The following is a 27,737-nucleotide window of genomic DNA, read 5'->3' on the forward strand; positions in this document are numbered from 1 at the left end:
CAAACTGAATAAAGAAAACTAAACAGATGTAGCCCTAGATCTTCCTTCAAAAACAATTAGTTCCATTAATGAGCATATCACAATCATATACAAGCAAGATCAATGAGAATGAATGCATATTAAAAGTAACAAAATATCCTTTCCGCCAACAGGTTACATCTTAAATTTCATTTTTTCTTTAAAAAAAAACCACGAACTACAATCTGTCATCATACAGTGTTCCTTTTTTTAATAAGTAACTGTCATCATACAGAACTTCCTAGTCCCACCATGTACCTTGCCCTCAAATTAGAAAAGTATCCAAACCCTTAAGTTAGTGGTGCAATCACCATAATGAGTACAAGATATAGACAAAAAAAGATGACTTCTATGCACAAAACGAAGATGATCCTACCTTACAATTTAAATCAGCTCGGTTCATGATAGTTGCTTCGCCTCATCCTTTCCATATATACGCTGAAGTTCACGTGTTGCAGCTAGAAAGGATTCTGAAAGTAGCAAGAGCAGGCATGAGAAGAAAGACATAAAAAAAAGGACAATGTTTGACACAAAATTCTAAAGCAGTACAGGTTAAAGAGAGTTTGCATCACCTTTCCAAAGGCGGAAGGACTTCTGATTGATAGGTGAGCCGGTTATAGTCTGAATAACTTCAAACAACATATTTTGAGGCGTGCTCCTGAGCTCTTGGACAATCCCATAAATAGTCTTTCCATTCTCAAAGTAGATGTGATTATTTGGATGTTTTGTTTTGCATCCAGCATGACGCTCAAATTCATATGCATTGATCACCTAGAAAATCAAATAATTGGTCCATTGAGTCAACTAATTGTGCATAAAATTCCTATTATGGGTGTGTTTGTATAAGTTGTTGCAAAACGGTGTTTTGGGTTTAAAATGAGTGTTTGTAAAGAAAATATGAGGAGTTGCTGTTGTGAAACAGAGTTTTGAGTTTTAAAAATGCACTTTTAGGCTCCCAAAATGCCTAACCAAACGGACCATATATAAGAAACTAAATCTACAGAAACTTACCTTAGAGAAGTTACATGACTGACAGCCACATAGATATCCAGAACCTTTTATAATGCCACGAAGTTCCTTCTACCATCCATGCACAGAATGAACCAGTCATTTCATCAATGATAAGCTAATCTAAAAGAATATAATAAACATTTGAACTGATATTTACCTCCCGTGACCAGGCAGTATACTTTACAGGAACTCCATCCAGCATACCAGTTGATAGCAAACTTCTGACATTTGATGGGAAGTTATTTGGAGGAACCTTCTTGGACATTTTTAGATCATCTTTCTTTTTGGAAACATTTTCAGTTCCAGAAGCAGTTATCAGGCCAGTACTTGTACGAGCATCAGCACTTGCTTTAACCAACTCTTTCTCATTTACCGACTCTGATCTTTGCACTGAAGGATGACCCATCAACAGTTCATAACTAGACATTAGCTTTCCTGAGGGATTTCTATCATCATCATCATCATAGCCACCAAAAGATATGATAGTACTCTCTCCCTTATTATAAGAGTGACCAATTGATAGGGTACTGTTTTCATCCTTGTTGAAGGTATGAACCATCGGTACCGAATTGTCTTCTACCTTATTGAAGATGTGACAGGTTGACATGGTATTGTCATCTGCCTTGTTGTAGGGTTGACCAATAGAAATGATATTGTTGTCACCATTGCTGACTGTCTGACATGTTGATATAGAATTAGTGTTTTCTCCGTATGTTTGACCCATTGATATGTTTTCATCCCCCTTGTTATAAGGTTGTCCCATTGATATGAAATTGTTATCCACCCGGTCATAGGCGTCGCCTAAAGATATGATGTCATCCCCTTTGCTATATGTGAGACCCATTGATATTGAATTGTCATCTGCCTTGTAAGCATGAGCTGTTAACATGGTATTGTCATCACCACGATTATAGGCATGTGGCATTGATACAGACATAACATTTTCAGAGTCCTTAACTTGGCTGACTTTAACTTTTCTAAATGCACCATAATTTAAACCTAGTCTAGGATCTTCTAGTGTCTGTGACATTGATAGACCAAATGAGGAATCATTCCCAAATGTATCCTCATCAAGCTTTCTTCCCACATTCATTTTCTCTGTGGTGGTAAGTGATGGAATATTTCTGTCATCAAAATTTGCAGTCCTGGCTGTTTCGGAATCAAATAACCGTTCAGTAAATTGGCCAGAGAATGAATGAAAACTGGGCACATTTCCCCATGGAGAAACATTTGGATTCAACATTCCTGAAAATAAATTATTGGTTGGAACCTCTACTGCCTGCTTCTTGCTGGGAAACAGCTCCACCTCAGGGCCATCCATGAACCACTGATGAGCACGCTTCGGCTCAATCCTGGAAGAATTATCATAAGCTGTCTCACCATCATTTATACATCCAGCACCTTTGTTCATCCAGAAGCCCTGATTCTGGAAAGACTGTCACAAATAATTACTTACAAATATGTCTTTACCATATAGCTAATTAAAAGGAGAGTAATGAGAACACTTTATATCTGTATCTAGTAGATAATTATAAACTAAGATCAATGAACCATTCACATTATTTGCATTAGAACTGCTTAACCAATCAGTACAACTGTTTTAGTTTCAACAATTCAATTAACAATGCAAGATTACTCCGCCATGAATGACAAAAATTGAATGACATAAAACTTAAGCATTCATGGAAATCTTTTCACCTCATTCTTCTCCACTCTCCACGCTTAATCATATTCCTTACCATAAGTACAATTACCAATCAACATGTACTTTAGAGACAACAATGAGAAAGAAAGCGAGGAAACACACACAACAGCAATAATACTTCCATGTTTTTGATAACTAAAAAAATACAGTAAAAATAAGATCATGACTTAAGCCAATAATCAGATTCCATCCAACACAATACACTATCATGTAAAGCCTAGAGATGCTTTTGTTTCCCACTATCAGTTTCCAGTCCCCAAGAATCCTCTGGGGTTGTCAGTAGGAAACAGATTCAGAACTTTGTTTTCTACAAATGCTGACAAGTCCTATTTAAGCTTCCAATCAAAATAGAGTGTTTCAAAGTCTAATTAAGCTTGAGTCCTTCCTAAAACACGAGCAGCACATCAGTTCAGGGGTTGTGTCTCAATCTAGAATTTAAACACTATAATTATGCACTCACGTGCACGCACGCACGCACACACATTCCATAGCATCTTCCTTTGCCTCCATTCTTCCAAGAACCACAAGAAGGGCGATAAAGCAGTACAAATATGCATTCACTAGTTCAATTACACACACGGACAAAATTTCTTTAAAAATAAATAAATAAAGGGCCCCATTAGTTTTATTCCGAGCTCACATGCTTTGATTTCTGCTAAACATTTAACAAAAAGATACAAACTATAATAATTTCCATGGTTCATTTAATACACATTTTGAATCTCTAAATTTTAGGTCCAAAAACATACCATTTTGTATTGTACTTCAAATTCCTCTCTGCGATTCTCCTCGCACTTCTCTAATTGGTCGATGATTAAATTGATAGCTAATGAAAGAACAAATGCTACATAACGTAGTGGACCGTTAAGCTCGCCGCCAATTATTCAAACCTTATCTGCCAAAGAAAAATTCAATATATTAGCAATGAAACAAATCCACAGTAATTTAGTTTCATCCTCTGTTTCTGAATCTCAGTGTCATAATGCAGTAAAGGAAAAAATCTCGACTCAAATAAGCTCAATGCAACAATGGCGCTTACTTGAACTGAAAGTTCACATTTATCGCAGCGAATAACGAAAGCAAATACAACAGTTTATTCGATGAATTAACTAAAAGAGAGTCGCTCATTTTCGAAGCAACCAAACAGAGACAAAAAGAAGGAAAAGCAAATGAAACCCTAGCTCTACAGCTCTGAGTACAGAGAAAAACAGAGATCTCCGTGAAACGTACCTGTCGCGAGAAAGAACAACAAGACGCTCTGATAACCGCACGATCCGTGATCGGAGATCGATGGAAGATACGGTGAATATCAGCCGGAAAAATCGCCGGAGATTGTACGGACGGTGGATTGCGGCGAGATCTAGCAAATGGGGCCAGTTTGGATATTGGATTCGATTTTGAGAGGCTTTTTCCGTTTTTGGATTTTTTTATTTTTTGGGTTGTTGTTGCTGTGTTTGTAGCTGTGTGTTTGTTTGAGGAGAAAGATATTTAGATGGTGGGCCGCACGATCAGAGTTCGTGGAGCCTCATCGTGGCCGTACACGTGGACCAGAAACTAGTTCGATCGGTTTGGGTTTGGCAAATTGGCAGTGGCGCCTCGTGTTTGTGTTTGTGTTAGTGTTTAGTTCGCGGAGTTGGGTCCACGAAGCTATGATTATAAGAAGGTGTTGCGTCCAAAGCGTGGCCCACTTAGGAGAGATGTGATCTTATCTTCAAATTGACTTTTTAATAATCTCTTCCTTTTTGAGGTACGTACGACTACTAAAGCCTTAATTAATTTCTTGTAATCTTATACAATATATAATTTATTTGATAATATAATAACTAAATTAATGATTGATAAGGGTAAAATTGTGAATGTGAATATTCATGAATATAGTATCATGAAGCGACGTTCAAAATAGACCCGTCGGCCTCACTTGTCATAAATGGCAGTCGAACAACTTTAGGACGTCTACAGCTTTAGGAAGACGGGGTTAACTTGTCATAAATGGAAAGCTGACACTACTAAGCTGAAGGGAGTAGTGTCAGCTGACGACCCCGACGAGGGGGTAGGCGAAGCTGACGACCCTGACGAGGCTGACGACCTCGACGAGGGAGTAGGCGAAGCTGACGACCCTGACGAGGCTGACGACCTCGAGGGAGTAGGCGAAGCTGACAACCCCGACGAGGGGGTAGGCGAAGCTGACGACCCTGACGAGGCTGACGACCCTAACAAGGGAGTAGGCGAAGCTGACGACCTTAACGAGGCTGACGACCCCGACGAGGGAGTAGGCGAAGCTGACGACCCGACGAGGGGTAGGCGAAGCTAACGACCCTGACGAGGCTGACGACCCTAACAAGGGAGTAGGCGAAGCTGACGACCCCGATGAGGGGGTAGGCAAAGCTGACGACCTGACGAGGCTGACGACCCTAACAAGGGAGTAGGCGAAGCTGACGACCCTAACGAAGCTGACGACCTGACGAGGCTGACGACCCTAACAAGGGAGTAGGCGAAGCTGACGACCCTAACGAGGCTGACGACCCCGATGAGGGAGTAGGCGAAGCTGACGACCCCGACGAGGGGGTAGGCGAAGCTGACGACCCTGACGAGGCTGACGACCCTAACAAGGGAGTAGGCGAAGCTGACGACCTTAACGAGGCTGACGACCTCGACGAGGGAGTAGGCGAAGCTGACGACCCCGACGAGGGGGTAGGCGAAGCTGACGACCCTGACGAGGCTGACGACCTCGACGAAGGAGTAGGCGAAACTGACGACCCCGACAAGGGGGTAGGCGAAGCTGACGACCCTAACGAGGCTGACGACCCCGATGAGGGAGTAGGCGAAGCTGACGACCCTGACGAGAGAGTAGGCGAAGCTAACGACCCTAACGAGCCTAACGACCCCGAAGAGGGAGTAGGCGAAACTGACGACCCCGACGAGGGGGTAGGCAAAGCTGACGACCCTGACGTGGCCTTGCTTGGTCTCCATATTTGCATATATAAAGAAATATCTTGCGCCCCACGCTTGGTGTTAAATAAAAAGACTCCTACAAGGAAATGATCTCGCAAAATACGTCTAAAGAGACTCCTATAAGGAAAAGACTTCTAATCCAATAAGGAGAGGTCAACCCTCTGCCACTATAAAAACCCCAATACCCTCACCAACCAGGGTACGCATAATTTACCCTCTCTAACACTTTAGAGTTGTGAGAAGTTCTAACTTGACCTTCGGAGGATATTTGGCCGGCACCACACCGGTGCTCTCTGCGAGGTCTTCTCTTTTTGTGTTGTGCAGGTGTTGTTTCGAGCACGTGAGTGCCGTGTAGCTCACTGACGATTTTTCGGCATCATCAATGATCATACTTAATAATAATGAAAAAGGAAATTAAAAGTAGGTGCTTTTTTCCCACTTTGAGAACTTGTTGAATACCTCCTAATACATTATAGGATTTTTCTTTTTGAAAAAGGAAACTGTCCTCAAAATTCATTGAATAGAAATAGAATCCAAGTACAAAACCTCCACATCAGGGGAAGGAGAATCCTCAATCCAAATGACATCACTCATAACATTTCTAGCATGCCTAGCTAATGAATGAGCTACTGAGTTGGCACTTCGTTTATTATAGTGAACCTTCGACCATCATAGATCGTTGAGAAGACAAATCATGTCTTGGAAAATGTGTCCCAGCCAAGAAGGCGAGAATTTCTTCAACCTCAGAGAATGCATGACTGTCTTGTTATCGCCTTCGACAACCAACTCTGAAAAGCCACACTCAATAGCAAACTCAACAGCTTGGCGACAAGCAAGAATTTCTACTTCCTCACTACTAGTCACCGATGGTCCCTTAGCTAGTAGGGAAGTCATTACTTCACCTCTATCATTTCATATAATAGCACCAACCCCTGAGGCTGCTTGGTCTTTGAATATTGCTACATCAAAATTTAGTTTGAAGCGAGATAATGGCGATGGGCACCAATTGGTCGGACTAGCCATATTTGAATTTATGGAAAGCTGAGTGTTGGCTCTCAGAAACTCATCTAGGAAGTCCCTTGCTCTCTTGTTCAATACCCCAATTCCCTGCAATTGTCCACCATGAATCATCAGATTCCGTTGGTGTCAAATAAACCAGGCATGAACCAAGAAAAGTTCCAGCTTATTAGGAGGAAGCCGATTGATTAACTTGTCCATTAACTAAAGCATGTTAGCTTGGCTCGCAGGGCATTTTTGCAATCGTGTAGAACACCTAGCCCATACATCCTTTGCCACTCCACATTCCCACAATGCATGAATTCCAGTTTCGAGATGACTCTTGCAAAATTCACAAGAATTATCTTGGATAATTCTTTTTTGTGACAAGTTTGCTCGGGAGGGTAGGATGTTACGACAAGCTTGCCAACCAAATACTTTGATTTTATTTGGTACATTAAGCTTCCAGATGTAGATCAGTTAAGGGAGAAGAAAATATTTTAATATTTTATGTTGTTTTATCTTTCCTAATGGAATAGGATTTATTGCTTTTATAAGTATAATTAAAATCATTTTCCTAGTTGAATTAGGCTTCTAATTGTTTTTCTTTTCCTCATTAAATTATTTTTCCTTTCTCAAGTAGAAGTAGGTTTATTATTTCTTTTTCTAAAAGGAGTAGGAGAAATTTTATTTCTATAAATACTCTTTATAGAGAGGTTGATTAATGTTATGCGTTGATTAATAAAAGCTTGTTAGAGAGGTTTTCTCTATTATTTTGCCTACTAGCATAGTGTTTTTGTGGAACTTAAGTTTTGTGGAAGAGTTGTAGTAATTATGTGTTACAAATTCTGCTTCTACATGCCTATGCTACATCAGTTGGTATCAGAGCAATGTAGGCGCATAACATTAATCAACCTCTCTATAAAGAGTATTTGTAGGAATAAAATTTCTCCTACTCCTTTTAGAAAAAGAAATAATAAACCTACTTCTACTTGAGAAAGGAAAAACAATTTAACGATGAAAAGAAAAACAATTAAAATCCTAATTCAACTAGGAAAAGGATTTTAATTAAACTAATAAAAGCAAATAAATCCTAATTCCATTAGGAAAGATAAAACAATATAAAATATTAAAATATTTTCTTCTCCCTTAACCAATTTGCATCACTTCCACAGGTTCTTCCATACTTTCCCTCCATATACTCCATTAGAGCTCTCTACCCACTTCTCCTCCCTTGCCAACTGTCTCGCTACATGATACCCCAATTTCATTGAGTACTCGCCATTTTTATTGTGGAGCCAAAAAAGGGAGTCCGGGATATATCTTCCACTAAAAGGCACCCGTAGAATTGCTTCAGCATCCTCCTTATTAAAATTTTACATAATGAGACCTCTATCCCACCATTGTAGGTCCGGGTCTAATAGCTCTGAGACCATCATCTCTTCATCAATATTCAGTGGTGGATGTAGGACTTTATTTGTGGGATGGTTGGGAATCCAAGTCTCCTTAAGAATCCGGATAGAAGCTCTATTACCAACTCTCTAACATGAACCCCTCTGTAGTATATGTATCCATGTTTTCTTTTGTCATTGTTTTTGTTTTTATTTTTCATATAGGAACAATAATATTTCAAACCTATTACCGAGATATGAATTGGTTTTTATTGTTTTTTTTTTTTTAATTTTATATTTTCATACCTTGTTACTCGAGACAAAATAACATGCAATTGACATGGGTTAAAATTAGACTCGGCAAATAGATATGTTCCCACAACTAGGGCTGTCCACGGGTCGGTCCGGGTTGGGTTTGTGTCCAACCCGCAACCGGCCCGATCAGATCGGGTGGAGAAATTCCAGACCCGCCGCCAACCATGAAAAGCCACCGATCGGGTCGGATCGGACTCAGGTGGGCAGCGGTCGGAGTTGATTTCGACCGAAATAAATTGTAACAAACACTGAAGAACCAAAATCAACAAAAATAAACAGAACAAAAATCAAACTTCAGTGGTTTGATTCCTGAAGAACAAAATCAACAGATCTACAAACCCGAAGAACAGATCCACACATCCAAAGAACAAAAACCCAAAGAACAGATCCACAAATCCACAAATAACCGAACCTAAGAGAGGAAATAGAAAGATTGAATCTGAGAGATGGAGGCGAAGATGAGCTGGGACGTTGCGGACGAAGAGCACAGATCAACGACAAAGAGGCAGAGATCGACGATGGAGAGGCATATATCGACGACGACAATCGACGAAGGGTAAACATCGGCGGTTGGATCGGCGAAGGGTGAGAACTGAGAGTGAGAGGATGACTTTAGAAAGCAAGGACTGGAATGAGACTGGTTAACAAGCTTCAGACCTTTAAACCCATTGATATGACGGTCGGGTCGAGTGGCTCGAGTATTGGAGGAAGAGACCCGCATTCGATCCGCCGGAATCAGTTTTGGAAAATAAGGACCCGCCGCCGACCGCCGGAGGAGTCGGATCGGACGGCGGACGGTTCGGGTCCGGTCGGTTTGACCAGGTGGGTCGGATCTGCGGGTTGTTTGGACAGCCCTACCCACAACTAAGTGTTTTATTTTATTATATTTTTTCTAGATTTGTTTTTACTTTTTTTTATCATTCAAGTTTTAGACAAAAATATTTTCGAGTGGTTTGAAATTAAATAATTCAAAACAATTCAAAAAGCATTTGAAAGAAAATTTAAACTAAATTTCTAATTCAATAATTAAAATATTCCAAATTTCTAAATATTTTAAAATATATATAATTATGAAAGCAGAGTTTAGAAAAAAGACTTGCTTGAAAATAATTGAACTAATTGAACTGTTGTCCTCGAAAGAGAGTTGGAGGCACACTCAACAAAGAAAAATAGAGGAGATGAAGAATTTTAAATTATAATAAAATTAGGATCTTTAATTCACTTATTAAGAATTATAGAAGAAGGAAGTTGTGATGATTATCTACTTTATCACTGAATATTTTAGATTATCATCACCGAAAACTTTAGATTAGGACAAACACATAAAGAGTATTAGATTCCATTAATGACTCAAGGTTTGCAGCATTATCTTGAATCCTATCACTAAAAATCATAGCGATGCTAAGTGCTAACATAGCGGTAGCAACCGAGATATTTAGAGCATTAGCATTGGAAAATTCCAATGCTACTCTATTTTACAATTCTAAAAAGTCACTTTATCATTATACCATATTATTTTACAATACTTCCAAATCCCAAACTTTTATTTTCTTCTTTTACTCATTAAAATAATATTTCTACATAATAAAATAATATATCTCAAAATAATATATTTTCTCTCCCATCTCTCTCCTCTCTCTCATTTTCAGCTCTCTTCCATCTGTAACTTCCGTCGGAGCCTTCATTTCCGGCGAGGTGGTGAAATAGTCCAACAATAACCATAAACTCAAACACCCAAAACTTCATAGATCAACCAAAAATGCATCAATCAACAAAACCCACAAACAAAAAATCCTAAATTTCACAACTCGGCTTCAATAAAACCCAAAACTTCATGGGTCGTACTCGCACTGCTACGGTTGTGGATCATGGGTCATGGATCCCAAATTCATGATATGGGTTGCAGGTGGCTGTGCTCTGTGGTGCTCGGTTGCGGGTGGCTGTGCTTTATGGTCGTGGATCGTTGGCTGTGCTCTGTGGTGCTGGGTTGCGGGTGGCTGTTTTGGTTTTTGGGTTGGCGTGATATGGTGCTGGGTGGCTGTTTCGCCGTGGTGTTGGTTTTTGGGTTCAGTGATGGAGAGACAAAGATGAGAGACAAAGACGAGAGATGAGAGACAAAGGAGAGAGAGTCAAATAAAATATTATTATTTTTTTACAATACTTGCTACAGTGCAATTCTGTGTTTAGAATTGCATTGTAGCAGTATTGCAAAAAAATTTGCAATACTGTTGTTTAGCATTCTCCAATGCAAATGGTTTTGGGGCTTAAAATTCCAAATTTCCCATAGATTTGGCATTAGCATTCTCCAATGCTAATGCTCTAATAACAGCTACGAGTTTTATACCATATCAAAAAATGAAACTTCGAGAAAGCATCATTGAGGTTTTGTTTTTTGTTTTTGTTTTTTTTGAAAAGCTTCTTTTAGTTTAGTTTAGTTTAGTGTTTTTTTTTAAAAAAATTATATAAATAATTCATATAATATAAATTATTCAAATATTGAGGTTATTGATATAAGAACAAACAATTAAAAGTTATGATAAGAATTATTAAAGAAAAAAAAGGTAAATAAAAACAAATAAGTTAATGGTAAAAATATAATTTGATTTGGTGTGCGTTTGGGTAACGTGTATTACAACATTAAGCACTGACACTGTTCACGCATTTTAGGCGTGGGACCCACTGTTCACGCGTTTTAGGTGTGGGACCCACGGAACTGTTGCAAACAAATGAAGAAAAACACAGACCCACGGCACAGTGTGAACAGTGTTTTGCCATTTAAAAAATATTTTACTACAGTATTTTCAGTTTTCAGTACCTTACGCGTTTTGCAACATTTGGTACTAACACTGTTCACGCGTTTTAGGCACGGGACCCACGGAACTGTTGCAAACAAATGAAGAAAAACGCAGACCCATGATACAGTGTGAACAGTGTTTTGCCATTTAAAAAATATTTTACTACAGTGTTTTCAGTAATAAGTTTTCAGTTTTTAGCAAAGTAAGCGATATCCAAACAGATCCTTAAAGTAATATGCATGACAATTAGACAATACATGCACTTGGTGCAACCATAATTTTTAAAACCTAATTTTTATTATCTATACCACTAATAATAGAATTTTCTATTTGAGTTTCATCGTTTTGCGTACTAAAATATCCTCCTACAAATTCTTAAACTCTCTAAAATATCCCTATCTTTTAGTTAAATAATTTTAAATTAAAAAACATAAACTAGTTAAAAAAGTAATTTATTACTTTTAAGTTTTAGGCTTTTTCCTTTCTCTTCTCCACTCACCTTTGAATATTATTCCATGTTATCTTACATCTTTTTTTAAAAAAAAAGATACACACCATTATATATATATATATATATATATATATATATATAAAGAAAGATTACTTCTCCTATTTGAATTATAATGCCTCTGCATAAGAGTTGGAAAAAAAAAAATAAAGAGTTTCAATTTCAAATAGTTTCTTCTATTCACATCAGCCACTAACTTATGTACAAATAACTAATCAGAAGAAAAAAAATCGCATACAAAAAGATACACTATCTCTATCTTACTTTTAAATATTATGACACTAAATCCAAAAAACAAATAAATAAAAAGAATTTTATCGCATGCGCAAAATGTGTTGGATGAGCCTAATATTAGTATATGATTTTTACTCATGATGTAAAAGAAATAACCATGAAACACGATTGGCACACAATCACAATCCTTTAGTAGTATAAAATGACAAATTATGAATGCATGAAATAAACTAAATTACGTGAAAAAGATAAAGTTCTCAGAATAGCAATAACATCATATAAACAAATTTGAAAGTTTAACTGATCCACATAGAACATTTTAAACTACATGAAATCTTTCTTACACATAAACCTAATTAACTTGATGCATTTCATTTTATGCATGCAAAACCAAAAACCAAAAAACAAGCAAAAACAAAAACAAAGAAGATAAATACATATATGCAATGTTCATAGGTAGGATAGGTGGTAGAATATATCAACTTGGAAGAGTTTTATTATAGATATAGAATTTCAAATTGAGCATTCCCATTCCAAATGTCAAATATTTGGCATTTGGCACACCAAACATCAAAAAACAAGATTCAAAAGGTGTTTCATATGCTAAAATATTTAGCATTTTTAGCAAACTTGCTACAATACAATTGTATTGAGAGCATAGTTGTCAAATCATGAATTGTATCGTGAATCGATTTTTGATTGTTTTGTATTGTATCTATACACAAACACCTAATAAAATTATAAAATAATTATAGATATACATATATAAAAGTTATATTCATTATAAATTCAAAATATATTTAACTAATGACCAATTTAATCATTACTTATGTAATAAAATTTAACAAAGCCAACTAAATAAATCAAATTAACTTATATTTATAACATGCACATTCAAATTGATTAAACTCAGAAGTAATACATGATATATGAACCAAAATAATAATATATTTTCGTCATCTTGGTTAATCAACTCTATCTAAGTCAATGTTATCATCATATTCAGCATCTTGCAAAATTATTTTTTCATAGACATTTTCTTTATTATTATCAACATTCACTTTTTTTTTTTGGTTTTTTTATTCTAATAATTTTTTCTTTATATTTTTTAAATTCTAGCTTTTTAGACTCAAAATATATTCTCATTTAATACATTATTAATAGCATAGAAAATAAATTTGCACATATGAAAGTGAGTGTTATGAGTATAGTCTAAGTTTTGTAGGGGAAATAGAAGGGAGGAAAAAAACTCATGGGCTTGCTATTTCATTAGACTCAATTAAGTTTTCCAATAATTTTGTGTTAACAAAGTCTAAAAACTTGTTTAAATCAAATAAAATCACAAATTTTAACCAAAAAAACTCATTTTAAACCAAAATATATTTTCATTTAATACATTATTAATAGTATAGAAAATAAATTTGCACATATGAAAGTGAGTGTTATGAGTATAGTCTAAGTTTTGTAGGAGAAATAGAAGGGAGGAAAAAAACTCATGGACTTGCTATTTCATTAGACTCAATTAAGTTTTCCAATAATTTTGTGTTAACAAAGTCTAAAAACTTGTTTAAATCAAATAAAATCACAAATTTTAACCAAAAAAACTCATTTTAAACCCACATGTCTATGTATCGTATGATACGTACGAATCACGATTCATACGATTCGCACCTATGTATCGGACGATTCATGAGCACTTACGATACGAAACTTTTTGTACACGATATGATACGTATCGTACGATACTGACAACTATGATAGAATTGTACTATAGCATGTTGTATAATTAAATAACAATTGTATTGGCATGAGGTGTTTCAAATTATATAACAATTTGTACTAGTAGAATGTAAAATTGCTACAGTATAATTTTTTATTGCTACAGTACAATGGCTGGGTTTTTTTAATTATTGTTTTAATGTAGTGTAATATTTAAATAGAATATCTGATATATAGCGTATTGTAAAATAATGTGCTAAAATTGATAAAGTAGGTTTTGATGTGGTAAAATGGCATTTAGCATAGCACACCTGATGGGAATGCTCTGAAGTTAGATTTTTAATCAACCTATATAAATTTTAAGAGAATGAGAATTATTAACAATAAAAGTGGTGTATTATGAATAAAATTGTCACATTTAATGTTAAAAATAATCATGATAATAAAGAAGAAGTAGTGTATTATCATAGAAATTATAAAAAAAAAAAATTGAGAGAGAGAGAATCTGATTTCAACAAAGTATAAAACCAAAAGTAAAAAATGAAAATGACAAAAGAAAAAGAAATAAAGAAAGAAATAAAAGTTGATGAGTCTATCCAAAAAATTGATGGTGCAATGCAATTAAATATGATATCCACTTGGTACAATCACAACTTATATCATATGGTATATAATTTATGTTCTCCTCTTTTTTTTATCCTTTATTGTTAGAAAAAATTAAGGTTTAGGTAGTACCTCAAATGTATAGTAATATTTTTCAAAATTTAACACTCTATTCTTTACTTTAAGTATTAAAATTGCGTATTAACTATTAATTATCATGAAGTTATCACTTTTGAAAAGAGAGTGATCATTCATAAAAATTTTAAAAAATAAATAAAAAAGAGACAGTGAGCTTATCAAAAGCATGACACTGCCCCTTCTGCTCCTCAACTAACTATGTTTGAACAACGCCGCTTGGCCATCTTGAATCTTGATGCTCTCATTTGAAATGTTAGTAAAGAATTATCCATAAGCATCTTTAGTTCCAAGTTTGATTTGTTTTTCAAAGTTAAAGTATCACAATTAAGTCAACTAATAGGACCGATTCTCCCCCCAACAAAAAGAGTCAACAAAAAAGAGTTGACAGAACTTTTGCTGATGTGTGCTAACCCATCAAATTGAATATTGGTATAAAATTTTCATATGATAATTTAAAAAATCATCTAATTGAAATGCTTCTACAATTTTCAATTTATAAATCCCATACATTTTCAAGAATCAGATTCATGTATGTACTTATTTAGTAGCGGTGATAAGGCATACATATCTTTGAGTAAGATAAAATAAAATTATAGAACATATAATATTGGCAAAAAGAGAAAACGGGAGATAAGTAGAGTATATAGTGTTTTAGTTAGAGTCTAGTGAATTTTTCCACAATAAGATTTTTTTAAAGGGTAAACTATATATTTGGTTCCTATCCTTTACATTATATTTTAATTTGGTCTCTAACATTTCAATTGTGTCAATTTGGTCTTTAACATTTCAATGCTGTGTCAATTTAGTCCCTGTCATTATATCTTGAATGAAAATTGCTAACATGGTAAACAGCCAAAATAAAATTTAAGTTTATTATCATATCAATGGAAGCTAATTTTTTATTTTGCTATTAGACACATCATCAATTTTCATCCGAAAGATAACTGAAGGGACCAAATTGACACTATTGAAAGGTTAGAGATCAAATTGAAAATATGATGTATAGGAGGGGTCAAACAAACTTCTTATATTTAACTATTTAAAAATGAAATTAAAAAATCTATATATATTAATTAAATAATTTTATTATACTATTTATTTATGTTTATAATATATTATTATTTATAAATAGTAGAAATTTTCTATAATATTTAGAATACTATTTTGATAATAATAATTTTTTGATAATAACAATTTTATTATTATTAAAATTGAATGATTATAATTTTAAATTTATATATTCTAATTTCACTATATAGTTATTGTTAACTATATATAGTATTCTATTAGAATAATATCTAATTTTATACAATTCAAATTTGATATTATTCTAATTACTATTAATATTTTTAATAATTTATAAAGAATCTAAATTCATTTTTTATTAAATGAAAATAAATTTTATTAAATGAAAATAAGCATTTTGCAATTACTCTGAAAAACAAAGGAAAACATATTCATACCTAACGATTTTCCACAAAGTGGTGACGAAAGAAGGTATAACTTGTACAAATCTTTCCATTTTCCAATTCGATCCGATCCATTCGTTCGTAGAGCTATTTACTCGATCGCAGACATTTTTGGAACACCTTTAACAGAGGGACAAATAGTCAATTTTGAAAGAACTTATTGTAAACCTCCTTCAGATATGAGTTTATCTGATTCAGAGGGGAAGAACTTGCAGCAGTATCTCAATTTCAATTCAAACATGGGTTTCTTTTTTTTTATTGGAACATTAAAAAAAAAAAAAAGGTAAAATGCAAATTACAACCCCTAAAGTTTGGGGGTGTTTGGATTTTATACTTTAAAGTTTCAAACTTTGGATTTTATCCCCTAAAATTAGGGGTATTTGGATTTTACACCCTAAGAGGTGTAAAATCCAAATACTCCTAAGATTTAGAGATTAAAATCCAATCACTCCTAAAATATAATAAAATATAAGGAGTAAAATCTAAATTTTAAAACGTCATGGTGTAAAATCCAAACACCTTCAAATGTTAGGACAAAGCGTAAAATCCAATCACCTCCAAACTTTAGGAGTGTAATTTATAATTTATCCAAAAAAAAAAAAAAACACCAAATGACCTATTTATAGACCCCCAAGAATTCCTAATTGACAGGATGGGCCGAGCAGGGTGGGATTTGCTCTACTCAGTCACCAAATCAAGATCTACTTTGCTCGGCCACCAAATCAAGACATTACTCTTCTTGACGTATTTTGGGCCCAATGTTTACATAGCTTCACATGCAGAATTGGGCCAGAGAAAGTAATGGACATTACAACCTTAAAAAAGGTGAGTAATGTTCTATGCTTTCTGCCTTTATCACCAAATACTTTATACTTTTACTTTATCACCCAAAAAAAAGAAAAAAGAAAAAAAAGAAGAAGATTATTATCACCCAAAACTTTTAGATAAATACGACATAAAGAGTATTAGAATCCATAAATGACTCATGACCTGATTGGAAGTTTAGAGAGGAAGGAGAGTAGAGGGGAGGAGATTAGTGGGGAGGAGAGTAGAAGGAAATGATTATCCTCTATCTTGTTTGGATGTTTTTAAAATTAGCAAGGGGGAAGGGAGTAACTAACCCTTCCTCTTGTTTGGATGTTTTAAAAATTAGAATGGAGAAGAGAGGAAATGATTTAAATAGACAAATTTACCCCTATTTAAAAATGGACTTGCAACATTAGTCTATGATTAATTTATCAGTTTTGTAAAGTCTTGAACCTGATTATAATTCATCCAAATCTCAGAATATAAACACGAAACCACGATTTTCAACAACTAGTGTAGTTCATACATACAAACGCGTATCTAAAAATTCTATTATTACAGATCATACCAAAAAAAAAAAATACAAAGCTTGATACAGATTAGCTTCCTAATCTCCTAAAATCAAATCATTATCAGTCAAAATCCAACTGTTCTCTTAATGTTTGAAAACAAAGCGTTCATAACAGTATTAATAAAAACTAAATAGTGCCTAATTTAGTAGGTTTTTTCAAACTCCAACTAAAATCCAAATTCTCATTTCTTTTCCACATTTTCTGAGCAACCAAACACAAGCACAAGTAGAAGAAAAAAAAAATCATAGAAACACAAAATGAATCCCCCAAAATGCACACAATCAGAAATGATATTAGCTCTCGGAATCCATGGATTCCATCTCCCCCAACCAGAGCAGCACGCTAACCAAAACACGCTTCTCCGATCTCAACCCTCACTCTTCGAACCAGTTCTCGAAGCCCTAACCCAAGCTGGCTTCGAGTTCTGCATGTCGGTCCAAGTCGCCACAATCCCCTTACTTTGTAGCTACAAAGACGTCGTCATCGACGCCACCACCGGCTTTGGCAAAACCCTTCGTGGTCCCACTGGTTGAGATCCTCTGCTGCAACAAAACTCCTCCTAAACCAAACCAGGTTCGTTTCTAAATCCCTATTTGTTTGTCGAGAAAGCTCGAGGAAATTAAAAAAAAAAAAAAAACTAAATGGAAAATTGTTTCGTTTTTTTGATTATTTATATAATCAGTTTGTAATTTTGTTAATTTAAAAAGGGTAAATTAGGAAATTCATTTGGTCAATAATTTATCTACTTTACTCTCCCTTCAAATCTCTCCAATTTGGGAGAATTAAAAATGAGGGGTTAAAGGTAGTTGAAACCCCTCCCCCTCATTCTTTAAAAAACTTCTAAACAAGGTAATTGAATTACTCTCACTTCCTCTACTCTACTCCCCATCCTTTTTTTAACATCCAAACAGGCCATCAAAGTTTTCATGATTACGTTTCTCCCAAAAAAAAAAAAAAAAAAAATTTGCATGATTATCTTGAATCCTATTGCTACAAATCCTACTGAAGTTTGCCTATTGTTGTTATTATTATATACTAGCCTAAGCGCGTGTTCAGAGACTCTTTTATTTTTTGAGTAAGAGTTAATTTAGAGCATTTATTATAATTTGGGATTACTACATTTTCCAATCACAAAATAAATCTAGGGGTGTGATGAAAAATTATTTCACCACACATAATATTCATCACACCCCTAGGTTTTTTTGTGATTAGAAAATGTAGTAATCCCAAATTATGATAAATGCTTTAAATTAACCTTTACCCAAAAAATAGAAGAGCCTCTCACACGCGTGCTCAGAGACTAGTTTAAATTTAAAAAGATACACTATTTTTTTTTCCTTACTTTTTTTACGTTCCCTTTTATTTTGAACAAAAAAAATGTCTAGGCATTTAGCAAACTCAAATTCACCATAAATTTTCACTGCCCGATTAGAGATAAATGAATGAAAAATTATGATACTAAATCAAAAAGGAAAGAAAAGTCTCATTGCACACACAAAGCATGTGTAATAAGGCTAGTATTATATAAGAACATGTTAAAATTGTGAGTTTAGTGGATTGTTTAATTATGTTGAGAAGATAGTTTATGTTTGGACCAAATGGATTAATAAATGTATCACACGTAATAAAATTAGTCATATATTTGTGGAGTGACCATCATGCAAAAGATGCGCGATGGTTCTTAAGTGTTTCTAACTTGTCCCTAATATAAAAAAAAAAGAAAAAAAGAAAAAAAGAAAGTGGTTCTAACTTGTTTAAACTATTTGGTTCTCAATTGACATCGATTCCCTTAAAATTCTATTGCACTACCACTTAAAATTTTTTTTTATCCTATGAAAATAACATTATTAATAATTATTAAATTCTCTCCGATACTTTCTTAATCAGTAGCCAATTTTCCTTTTTTCTTTTTTCTTTTTTTTCAACATTCAACTATTCAAATCTATTCCCTAGACACCTTTTTCAATTCTCTCATTCATGACCTCATAAATTTTTCCGTTACGTCTTGTCCAACATTTCCTTTTCCTCATTTTCTTATTGTGCTCTCAAAATGGACCTCAAATAGTCCATTACCCGAAAAGCATCCAATTGGGCTAATTTTACAAAAAGGAAGTGATGATGTTGAAAATTGTCACCAATAGATCACACCGTACTCGCGACTCAAAACGAACCTGCACGACAAGAACAATCGAAGAAAACCTTTAGAGAGCACCGGTGTGGTGCCGGCCTAACATTCTCCGAAGGTCAAGTCAGAATTCGTCGTTTTACTTTTTAGAGCGCAAGAGAGGGTCAATTAATCTTACCCCGATTTCCGAGAATGTCAGTCCTTTTATAGTGGTGGAGAGGTGGCTTTTCTTCTTGACCTCCAGATCTTTCCAATGTGGGACTATGATACCAATTCTCCAAAATGTGGTGAGCAACGATTTCCCTTTTTGGATCTTAGTGTTTTTCTGGGCGATAGAGATTTCGGATCATGGGCCCATACTGCGTCTGTCAGCGATGGGCTTTCACAGCGCATGAGACCATCTTCACACAGGTCCAACAGTCCCAAGCCGTCAGGCCCATTAAGGTAGGCCCAACAGGCTCTATATTTTATCATCTTCAATTGCCCCCTTCACCCCAATGATCCGTCTGTTTTTTGGGTCAAAGGATCAATGGGGTGACGATCCTAACGTAGGGGCATGACGGGTATTTTTATGACGGAAAGGTATCCGTGAGACCAAGAAAGATTAAACTGATTGACGGATTCATGCAATATAGTATGACGGTTCCAGGCGGATCAACCCGTCAAAAGAAGATTCATCAAGTTGACGGTTACATGAAGGGTACAATTTGTTGATGTGTACTGACAGGTTGTCAGCATTTATTGAGCATGCCACGTGTCAATCTCTGAGTGGCCGTTGTATGGGATCGAAGCGTCGCTTCGTCTTCCGTGCATCTTCTATATATATATAAGGCGCCTCAATCCCATTTACACAATTTTCAACCAGAAATCGTCTGTCAGAGCGAAACCGTCAACCTTGTCAGAGCACCCCGTCGAGGACGAGCATCCCCCGATTACAACAACCGGCACCCATCCTCCGCCAAGGGAGGTAAGTATTTACTTTAATACAATAATCAAGTTACATTTCCGTCCAAGCATTGTTGTTAGGATTACTATACCCGTCAATGTTTTCAAACCCGTCAGTCTTAGGTTTCATCGTCAATTGTAGGAAATGTCTAGTGCGTCAAGTAACCAGTCGGTGGTTCGTGACGGGGCGGAATACGAAGATGTATACCCGTCCGGTCATAAAGACCAAGAGAGCCCCGGCAAAGATAGGAGTCCGTCTGCCTCCTCTTCGTCCTCAACAAATGAGGATGTGGAGATAGTCGAAATAGAGGGTTCTGATGACGACGGGAATCAGAAACCGGAGTCCGTTGTAGGTGCTGATGGACTAAGGCAGTTCATCATGCTGCCAGAGTGGACAGTGCATAGGTTCACATCCATCATCAGGGAGAGACATTTCAATACTTTCAGAACCAACTTTCAAATACCAGACTATGTTTCCATCCGTCTACCCTACGTGTCGGAGAAGTGTTACTATGAAGGGGTTGAGGGTGTCGGAGTATACGAACAGGCGTTGAAGGCAGGATTTCGGTTCCCGCTCTCTCATAGAGAACTCTTGCACTATCTGGGGTTGTCCGTCACACAGATATCCCCTAACGCCTGGAGGGTCTTCATAGCCATGGAGATTCTGTATGGTGCCATGTCGAATGGAGAAAGGAGACTGACGGTCCGTGAATTTCTTCACTATTACCGTCCAGACGAGATTTCTGGATCAAGGGGAATGTATAGTTTTGCTAGTCGGAGCCCCTTGTTGAAGGTGATCTTTGAGACCCCAGACTCAAACAGAGACTGGAAGAGTCGTTACTTCTTCCTTGAGGGTGACAGATGGATGAACCGTCCAGGGGAGACGGAGTATCTGCCCGTTGACACAACCTGGGCAGTGATAAATCAATCTTGGTTGCACCCGTCTTAATTTTGCAATGCTTTTCATATCCGTCCATTTTTTTTTGTATGTCTTAGTCGTCTCTCTCTGCAGGTAGACGGCGCCCGCAAGTTAGCCTTGAAGAATTCAGTTTCCTTGAAAAGATTTGCAGAAAAAGTAAGCCGGAAGAGAGGACCTGGGCTAAGTTAGTGAATTCGAAAACAATACACTGGTATTGTGACGGTCCAGAACCTACACGCGAGGCCATTGCATACGACGAAAGAATACACAGACGTAAGTCCGTCAGCTTTTACCCTTGGAAATAGCCTTTAATTTTGAGAACATACTCATCCGTCCTGTATTGCAGAAATGGACGACGCGAAGAGAAGGGCAATGATAAAAACGCTGGCCGTCGAGCAAAAGAAGACGGGTGAGGTTGTAGGTCCCAAGGCGCCGGGGTCGTCGGCCAAGAGGAAGCAAGCGCCGAAGTCTGACCGTCCGTTCAAGCAGCCGAAGGTTTCATTGGAACCCGTTGTGGGCCTGATGGCTGAGGGTTCTAAAGCCGTCACCCCAGCCAAACACGGATCTGGTAAGGGCTTCATGCAAGCCCCACCCGTCAGCGAGGAGAAACCCCCTCCCCTTCTCCGTGACGACTCGAAGTTTGCTTTGGAGAAGCTTTCGTCGATAATTTCCGTAGAAGACTACGAGGACTTGGGGAATCATTCGACGGAGGCAATGGGGGAGACGGGTTTATTCGCCGTTGGACAGGTAACCTTTTTATCCGTCAGTGTATGTCCGTCCACTCTTAGTTTTATGTTTAACCCCTCTTAATTTTGTTTATTTCAGTCCTTGGTTACGATGAAGGGCTTGATGGACCGTTGCCTCAACCGTGAAGCGGCTCTGGAACGTGTTCGGTCAAAAGCTGGGCAGACGGAGGAGGAGCTTAGCCAACTGCACAAGTGGAAGTCCACAATGGAGCAGAAATTCGAACTGTCTGAGAAGACCAGAAAAGAGCTTGAACAGAGGACGGAAGAAGCTGGGAAGGCCTTGAAGGGTAAGGATGATGAAGTGAAGGATTTGAAGAAGAAGCTCCGTCAGGCCAGGGAGGACGCCGTCAAAGAGTATCGCGACTCTGAGGCTTTGCTGAAAGAGCTTGGGGGATCGTTCCTTCAAGGTTTTGACGATGCACTCCGTCAGGTAAAAAAGGCCTACCCAGATCTGGACGTGTCCATGATAACACTTACTGATCAAGATCAGACGTCTGCTCTGCCCGTCGCCTCAGAAAATACGGAGGACCTTTTTGGAGACGAAGCAGCTCAGGGTGACGGAGAGTCCGCTATGCCGAATGAGGTTCCTGTTGCCGACGCCAAGAAAGCTGATTAACCCCTTGTAATTGTTGAGGAGGATCCGTCCTCTTTTTATATATTTTTAGTACTTTGTAAACGGTTTGTTTTAAGTTTGCTTTTGTACTGAACAATGTTTTTCTTTCATAATATGCTTCTTCATTATTTGTATCCGTTTAAGGATTTTCTCTTCGTCTTCTTGTATATTAAGTGTTAATTTGGACAAACTGCTCTGTTTATCCGTCCACTTAAAAAGTTTTCCTCACCTTTAATCGGACCCGTCTATGACGTATACGATGTACTATCCGTCCACTTTTATGGGCAGTTTTTTATCAAGTCGATGGTCCGTTCACCTTGTGGTGGTTATACCGTCCAATTAATGATCTTATTAAATTACTCACCGTTTTGGGTGATCCGTCCACTTTGTGGCGGCTACACCGTCCGCTTTATGTACGTATATAATTTATAAAACGTTTTGGGCGATCTGTCCCCTTTGTGACGGCTATACCGTCCACTTGTAAAATTATTCCCCGTTAGGGGTGATCCGTCCTCTTTGTGGCGGATACACCGTCCATTTTATGGACTTTTGTAAAATTATTACCCGTTAGGGGGTGATCCGTCCACTTTATGGACTTGTAAAATTATTCACCGTTAGGGGGTGATCCGTCCATTTTGTGGACTTGTAAAATTATTGCCCGTTAGGGGTGATCCGTCCACTTTATGGACTTGTAAAATTATTACCCGTTAGGGGGTGATCCGTCCACTTTATGGACTTGTAAAATTATTACCCGTTAGGGGGTGATCCGTCCATTTTATGGACTATGTAGTTATCCTTCAGGGACGATCCGTCGGACGCCCATCTTGTTGATTCCAAGTAATCATCCCTGTAGGATGATATCATCCCTGTGGGATGCTCCGTTCTTCTTGTGGACAATTGGAATGACATCCAAGTAGAAGATCATAATTGTATCTAATTATAGAGATGCGTAAAGGAAAAGTGCCTGCCCCCCTGGGCTTAAAAAAGGTACGACAAGATTGTAGCAATAGAAAAACAGTAAAATGAAAAACTTATAAAAAACATAAAAAGCCAAAAAGAAACATGGTTGCCGTTCGCCGTATTACTATCAGCGGTAGTATTTTCTCAAGTGCTCAGCATTCCATGGATGCGGTAGCTTCTTTCCGTCTGTTGTCTCCAGGTGGTATGTTCCTTTCCTTTTCCATGCCGTGACTCTATAAGGTCCTTCCCAGTTGGGGCCGAGTTTTCCCTGTGTAGGGTCTCTAGTTGTACCTATGACCCTCCTGAGTACAAGGTCTCCTACTTGGAAGTTTCTGTGTCGGACCCGGGAGTTGTAATGTCTGGCCATGCGATCCTGGTATCTAGCGATTCTTTGTTCCGCCGCCGACCTTACCTCATCTATCAGGTCCAGCTGTAGCCTCATGGATTCGTCGTTCCTGCTTTCGTCATGGTTGTGAACCCTGTAGCTTGTGAGCCCAACTTCTGCTAGGATGACCGCCTCACTCCCGTATGTCAGTCGAAATGGCGTCTCTCCTGTTGGAGTCCTCGCCGTTGTCCTGTATGCCCACAGTATGCTCGGCAATTCATCGGGCCATATGCTCTTTGCCCCCTCAAGCCAAGTCTTGATAATCTTTAGCAGGGATCGGTTCGTGACTTCAACCTGGCCATTAGCCTGAGGATGGGCGGGTGATGAGTAGTGGTTTTTTATTCTTAGCTGTGCGCAGAAATCCCGGAAGTGGCCGTTGTCGAACTGCCTCCCGTTATCTGAGACTAGGACTCTAGGAATACCGAATCTGCATACGATGCACCGCCAGACAAAACTTCTAATGTTCTTTTTTGTAATGGTGGCCAAGGCTTCCGCTTCTACCCATTTTGTGAAGTAGTCAATACCTACTACCAAGAATTTTAGCTGCTTTACCGCCGTTGGGAAAGGTCCCATGATATCTAGTCCCCACTGAGCGAACAGCCATGGAGCCGTTATAGGGGTCAGCTCTTCAGCTGGCTGTCCAATAAAATTGCTGAACCTCTGGCATTTGTCGCAGTTTTTAACGTAAGACTCGGCATCCTTCTGCATGGTTGGCCAGTAATACCCAGCTCGTACCAGTTTGTGCACCAATGACCGCGATCCAGAATGGTTCCCGCATATCCCTTCGTGAACTTCCCTCATTACGTAGTCTGCCTCCTCAACCCCGAGGCATCTTAGATAAGGGCGGGAGAAACCTCTCTTGTAAAGAATGTCTTTTATCAAGACGAACCTTGCCGCTTGGACTTTTAGCTTCCTCGCTGCCTCCTTCTCTTGTGGCAATAACCTGTCCTTCAAGTATGAAGTTATCTGCGTAGTCCAGTTTCTTTCGGAGTGTATCTCCTGCATGTTGTCGGGGTCTATTAGTGGAAAGAGTTGAACAAAGGAAAGTACATTACCCGGTGTCACCATATGTTCTGCTGAAGCGGTCTTCGCTAGACGACCGTCACTTTTAGCCCGTTGGTACTCGCCCTTACTTGATCAAGATATCTCTTCAACCTTTCCCCCTTGCATTCATAATCTTCGTTTACTTGATTGGTCACGACTTGAGAGTCGCAATGAACGACCACACTTTCAGCTCCGACGGCTTTGGCTAGGTCGATTCCTGCTGCCACCGTTTCGTATTCTGCTTCATTGTTGGTAATGGGGAAGTCGAGACGGACCATACATTCGATCTTGTCTCCTTCAGGTGACAGCAAAACTATGCTGGCCCCTCCTATTCGCCGATTGGATGATCCGTCGGTGTAGATGCTCCACTAGGGTGGTTCTTCTGCCCCTTGTCCTCGTCATGCGTAAACTCTGCTATGAAGTCGGCTACAGCTTGTCCTTTAATGGCTACACGTGGACGGTACTTGATATCAAACTCGCTCAATTCTATTGCCCACAGCGTTAGTCGACCAGCGGCTTCAGGATTACTCAGTGCCCTTCGCAAGGGCTTGTCGGTCATTACGTTCACGGTATGGGCTTGAAAGTAGGGTTTGAGCTTGCGAGCCGCCGTGACCAATGCAAAAGCGAGTTTCTCCATGGGTTGGTATCTTTCTTCGGCACCGCGGAAAGCCCGGCTGGCGTAGTATACAGGCTTCTGTGCATTATCCTTTTCTCTGATTAAGGCCGCGCTGACGGCGACAGAGGAGACGGCCAAGTAGAGGAAAAGTTCTTCACCTGGTTGCGAGGGACTCAATAGGGGTGGTGAAGATAGGTATGCCTTTAATTCCTCAAACGCTTGCTGATACTCGTCCGTCCACTCGAATGATTTCTTTAATATGCGAAAGAAAGGCAAGCACTTGTCCGTTGCTCTCGACACAAACCTATTTAATGCCGCTATCCTGCCGTTGAGGCTTTGTATCTCCTTCACATTTCGCGGGGGGGCCATCTCTACTATGGCTCGAATTTTGTCCGGATTAGCCTCAATTCCTCTCTGGGAAACCATGAACCCTAGGAATTTGCCTGCCGTTACGCCGAATGCGCACTTTCCCGGATTGAGTTTCATGTTGTAGGATCGGAGCGTACCGAATGTTTCCTTAAGGTCCTCTAGGTGGTCTTCCTCCTTCCGGCTCTTTACCAGCATGTCGTCGACATATACTTGGACATTCCTCCCGATTTGCTGCGTGAACATCTTGTTCATTAGCCTCTGGTATGTTGCCCCCGCATTCTTCAGGCCGAATGACATTACTTTGTAACAGAATAGTCCTTGGCTGGTTACGAACGAAGTCTTCTCCTGATCGGTCTCGTACATGCGGATCTGGTTATAACCCGAGAAAGCGTCCATGAAGCTTAATAATTGGTGTTGAGCCGTCGAGTCTACTAGGACGTCGACCCTTGGAAGGGGGTAGCTATCTTTAGGGCACGCTTTGTTAAGATCGGTGAAATCCATGCACATCCGCCACTTGCCGCTCGCTTTCTTTACCATTACTACATTCGCCAGCCAATCGGGATAGTAGACTTCCCTGATGAAACTTGCCTCTTGGAGTTTGCGGACCTCTTCCGCTATTGCTTGGTCTCGTTCCAGTGCGAACGCTCTCTTCTTTTGTCGGACGAGTGGAAATGAGGGCAATACATTCAATTTGTGTACCATGACCGAGGGATCGATTCCCGGCATATCGTTATGGCTCCAGGCGAACACATCCTTATTGCTCCTCAAGAAAGCTACGAGCTCTTAACGGATTGCGGGTTTGGCAAGCGTTCCGATCTTGGTTGTTCTGTCCGGATTGGAACTGTCGAGAGTTATCTCCTCCAGCCTCTCTGTGGGTTCTGCCATCGTTCGGTGCTCTTCTATGCTCAAGGCCTGGATTTGGTCTTGCATTTCCATCATAGCTACGTAGCATTCTCGTGCGGCAATTTGACTTCCGCGTAGCTCTCCTATCCCATACTCTGTTGGGAACTTGATCATTAGGTGGTAAGTTGATGTTACCGCCTTCCACTAGTTGAGTGTAGGTCGTCCAAGAATAGCATTGTAGGCGGACGAACAATCGACCACCAAGAATGTCACGTTCCTGGTGATTTGTTGGGGGTAATCTCCTACCGTCACCGGTAACGTTACCGAGCCCAAAGGGAATACCCTACTCCCTCCGAAACCAACGAGCGGAGCATTTGTAGGTATTAGCTGCTCCCTGTCAATCCTCATTTGCTGGAATGCTGGATAGTACATGATATCGGCTGAGCTGCCGTTGTCGATCAAAACTCGGTGCGTGTTGTAGTCTCCTGTTCGCAGGCTGACGACGAGGGCATCGTCGTGTGGATGGTGTAGGCGCCGTGCATCCTCTTCCGAGAACCAAAAAACAGGGCTCTCTCTGTTTGCTATCTTTGGCACTATGCCCGTCAGCTGGACATTCTGCACCATCCGAAGGTATGTTTTGCGAGCCTTTTTTGACGATCCGGCCGCAGCCGTTCCTCCGATTATCATTCTTATGTCCCCTAACGGGGGTCTTGGCCGCCCGTCTTCTCGGCAAGGATGTTGTTCTTGTGGGGGTTGATCCGTTCTTCCCTTGTTAACGAACTTCTGCAGCTTCCCTTGTCGGATAAGGGCTTCGATTTGTTGCTTCAAGTCATAGCAATCGGCCGTGTCGTGGCCGTGGTCACGATGGAAGCGACAATATTTGTCTCTGGGCGTTTTGCTGGGATCACTCTTCAGCTTTCCTGGGAACGTCAGGGACCC

General features: G+C 38.7%; 1 protein-coding gene across 3 annotated transcripts; it reads right to left on the reverse strand.

Annotated features, from left to right (window-relative positions):
- Positions 1-45: 45 nt before the first annotated feature.
- Positions 46-4,343, reverse strand: LOC115953120. 3 transcript variants are annotated; one of them, XM_031070626.1, is made up of 6 exons: positions 3,965-4,343; positions 3,484-3,629; positions 1,187-2,464; positions 1,030-1,095; positions 591-789; positions 46-488 (listed from the first exon to the last, which is right to left on the reverse strand). In XM_031070626.1, the coding sequence occupies exons 2-6, from the start codon at positions 3,484-3,486 to the stop codon at positions 418-420; spliced, it is 1,617 nt and encodes a 538-aa protein (XP_030926486.1). In that variant the 5' UTR covers positions 3,487-3,629; positions 3,965-4,343; the 3' UTR covers positions 46-417. The 3 variants fall into 3 exon arrangements, with proteins under 3 accessions (XP_030926486.1, XP_030926487.1, XP_030926485.1); XM_031070627.1 differs by having other exon boundaries at positions 1,030-1,098; positions 1,187-2,455; positions 3,965-4,342; XM_031070625.1 differs by having other exon boundaries at positions 1,030-1,098; positions 3,965-4,342.
- Positions 4,344-27,737: the final 23,394 nt, after the last annotated feature.

The sequence above is a fragment of the Quercus lobata genome, chromosome 7, assembly GCF_001633185.2.
Source record: "Quercus lobata isolate SW786 chromosome 7, ValleyOak3.0 Primary Assembly, whole genome shotgun sequence".
In the NCBI taxonomy this organism is placed as follows: Eukaryota; Viridiplantae; Streptophyta; class Magnoliopsida; order Fagales; family Fagaceae; genus Quercus; species Quercus lobata.

What these genes read in the sequence shown, in the direction of transcription:
- LOC115953120 (XM_031070625.1), bottom strand. An exon ending in AGTCATGTAACTTCTCTAAG is followed by an intron (nt 790 to 1,029) that starts GTAAGTTTCTGT and finishes TTGATTTTCTAG; the next exon opens with GTGATCAATGCATATGAATT. An exon ending in GTCCTTCCGCCTTTGGAAAG is followed by an intron (nt 489 to 590) that starts GTGATGCAAACT and finishes TGCTACTTTCAG; the next exon opens with AATCCTTTCTAGCTGCAACA.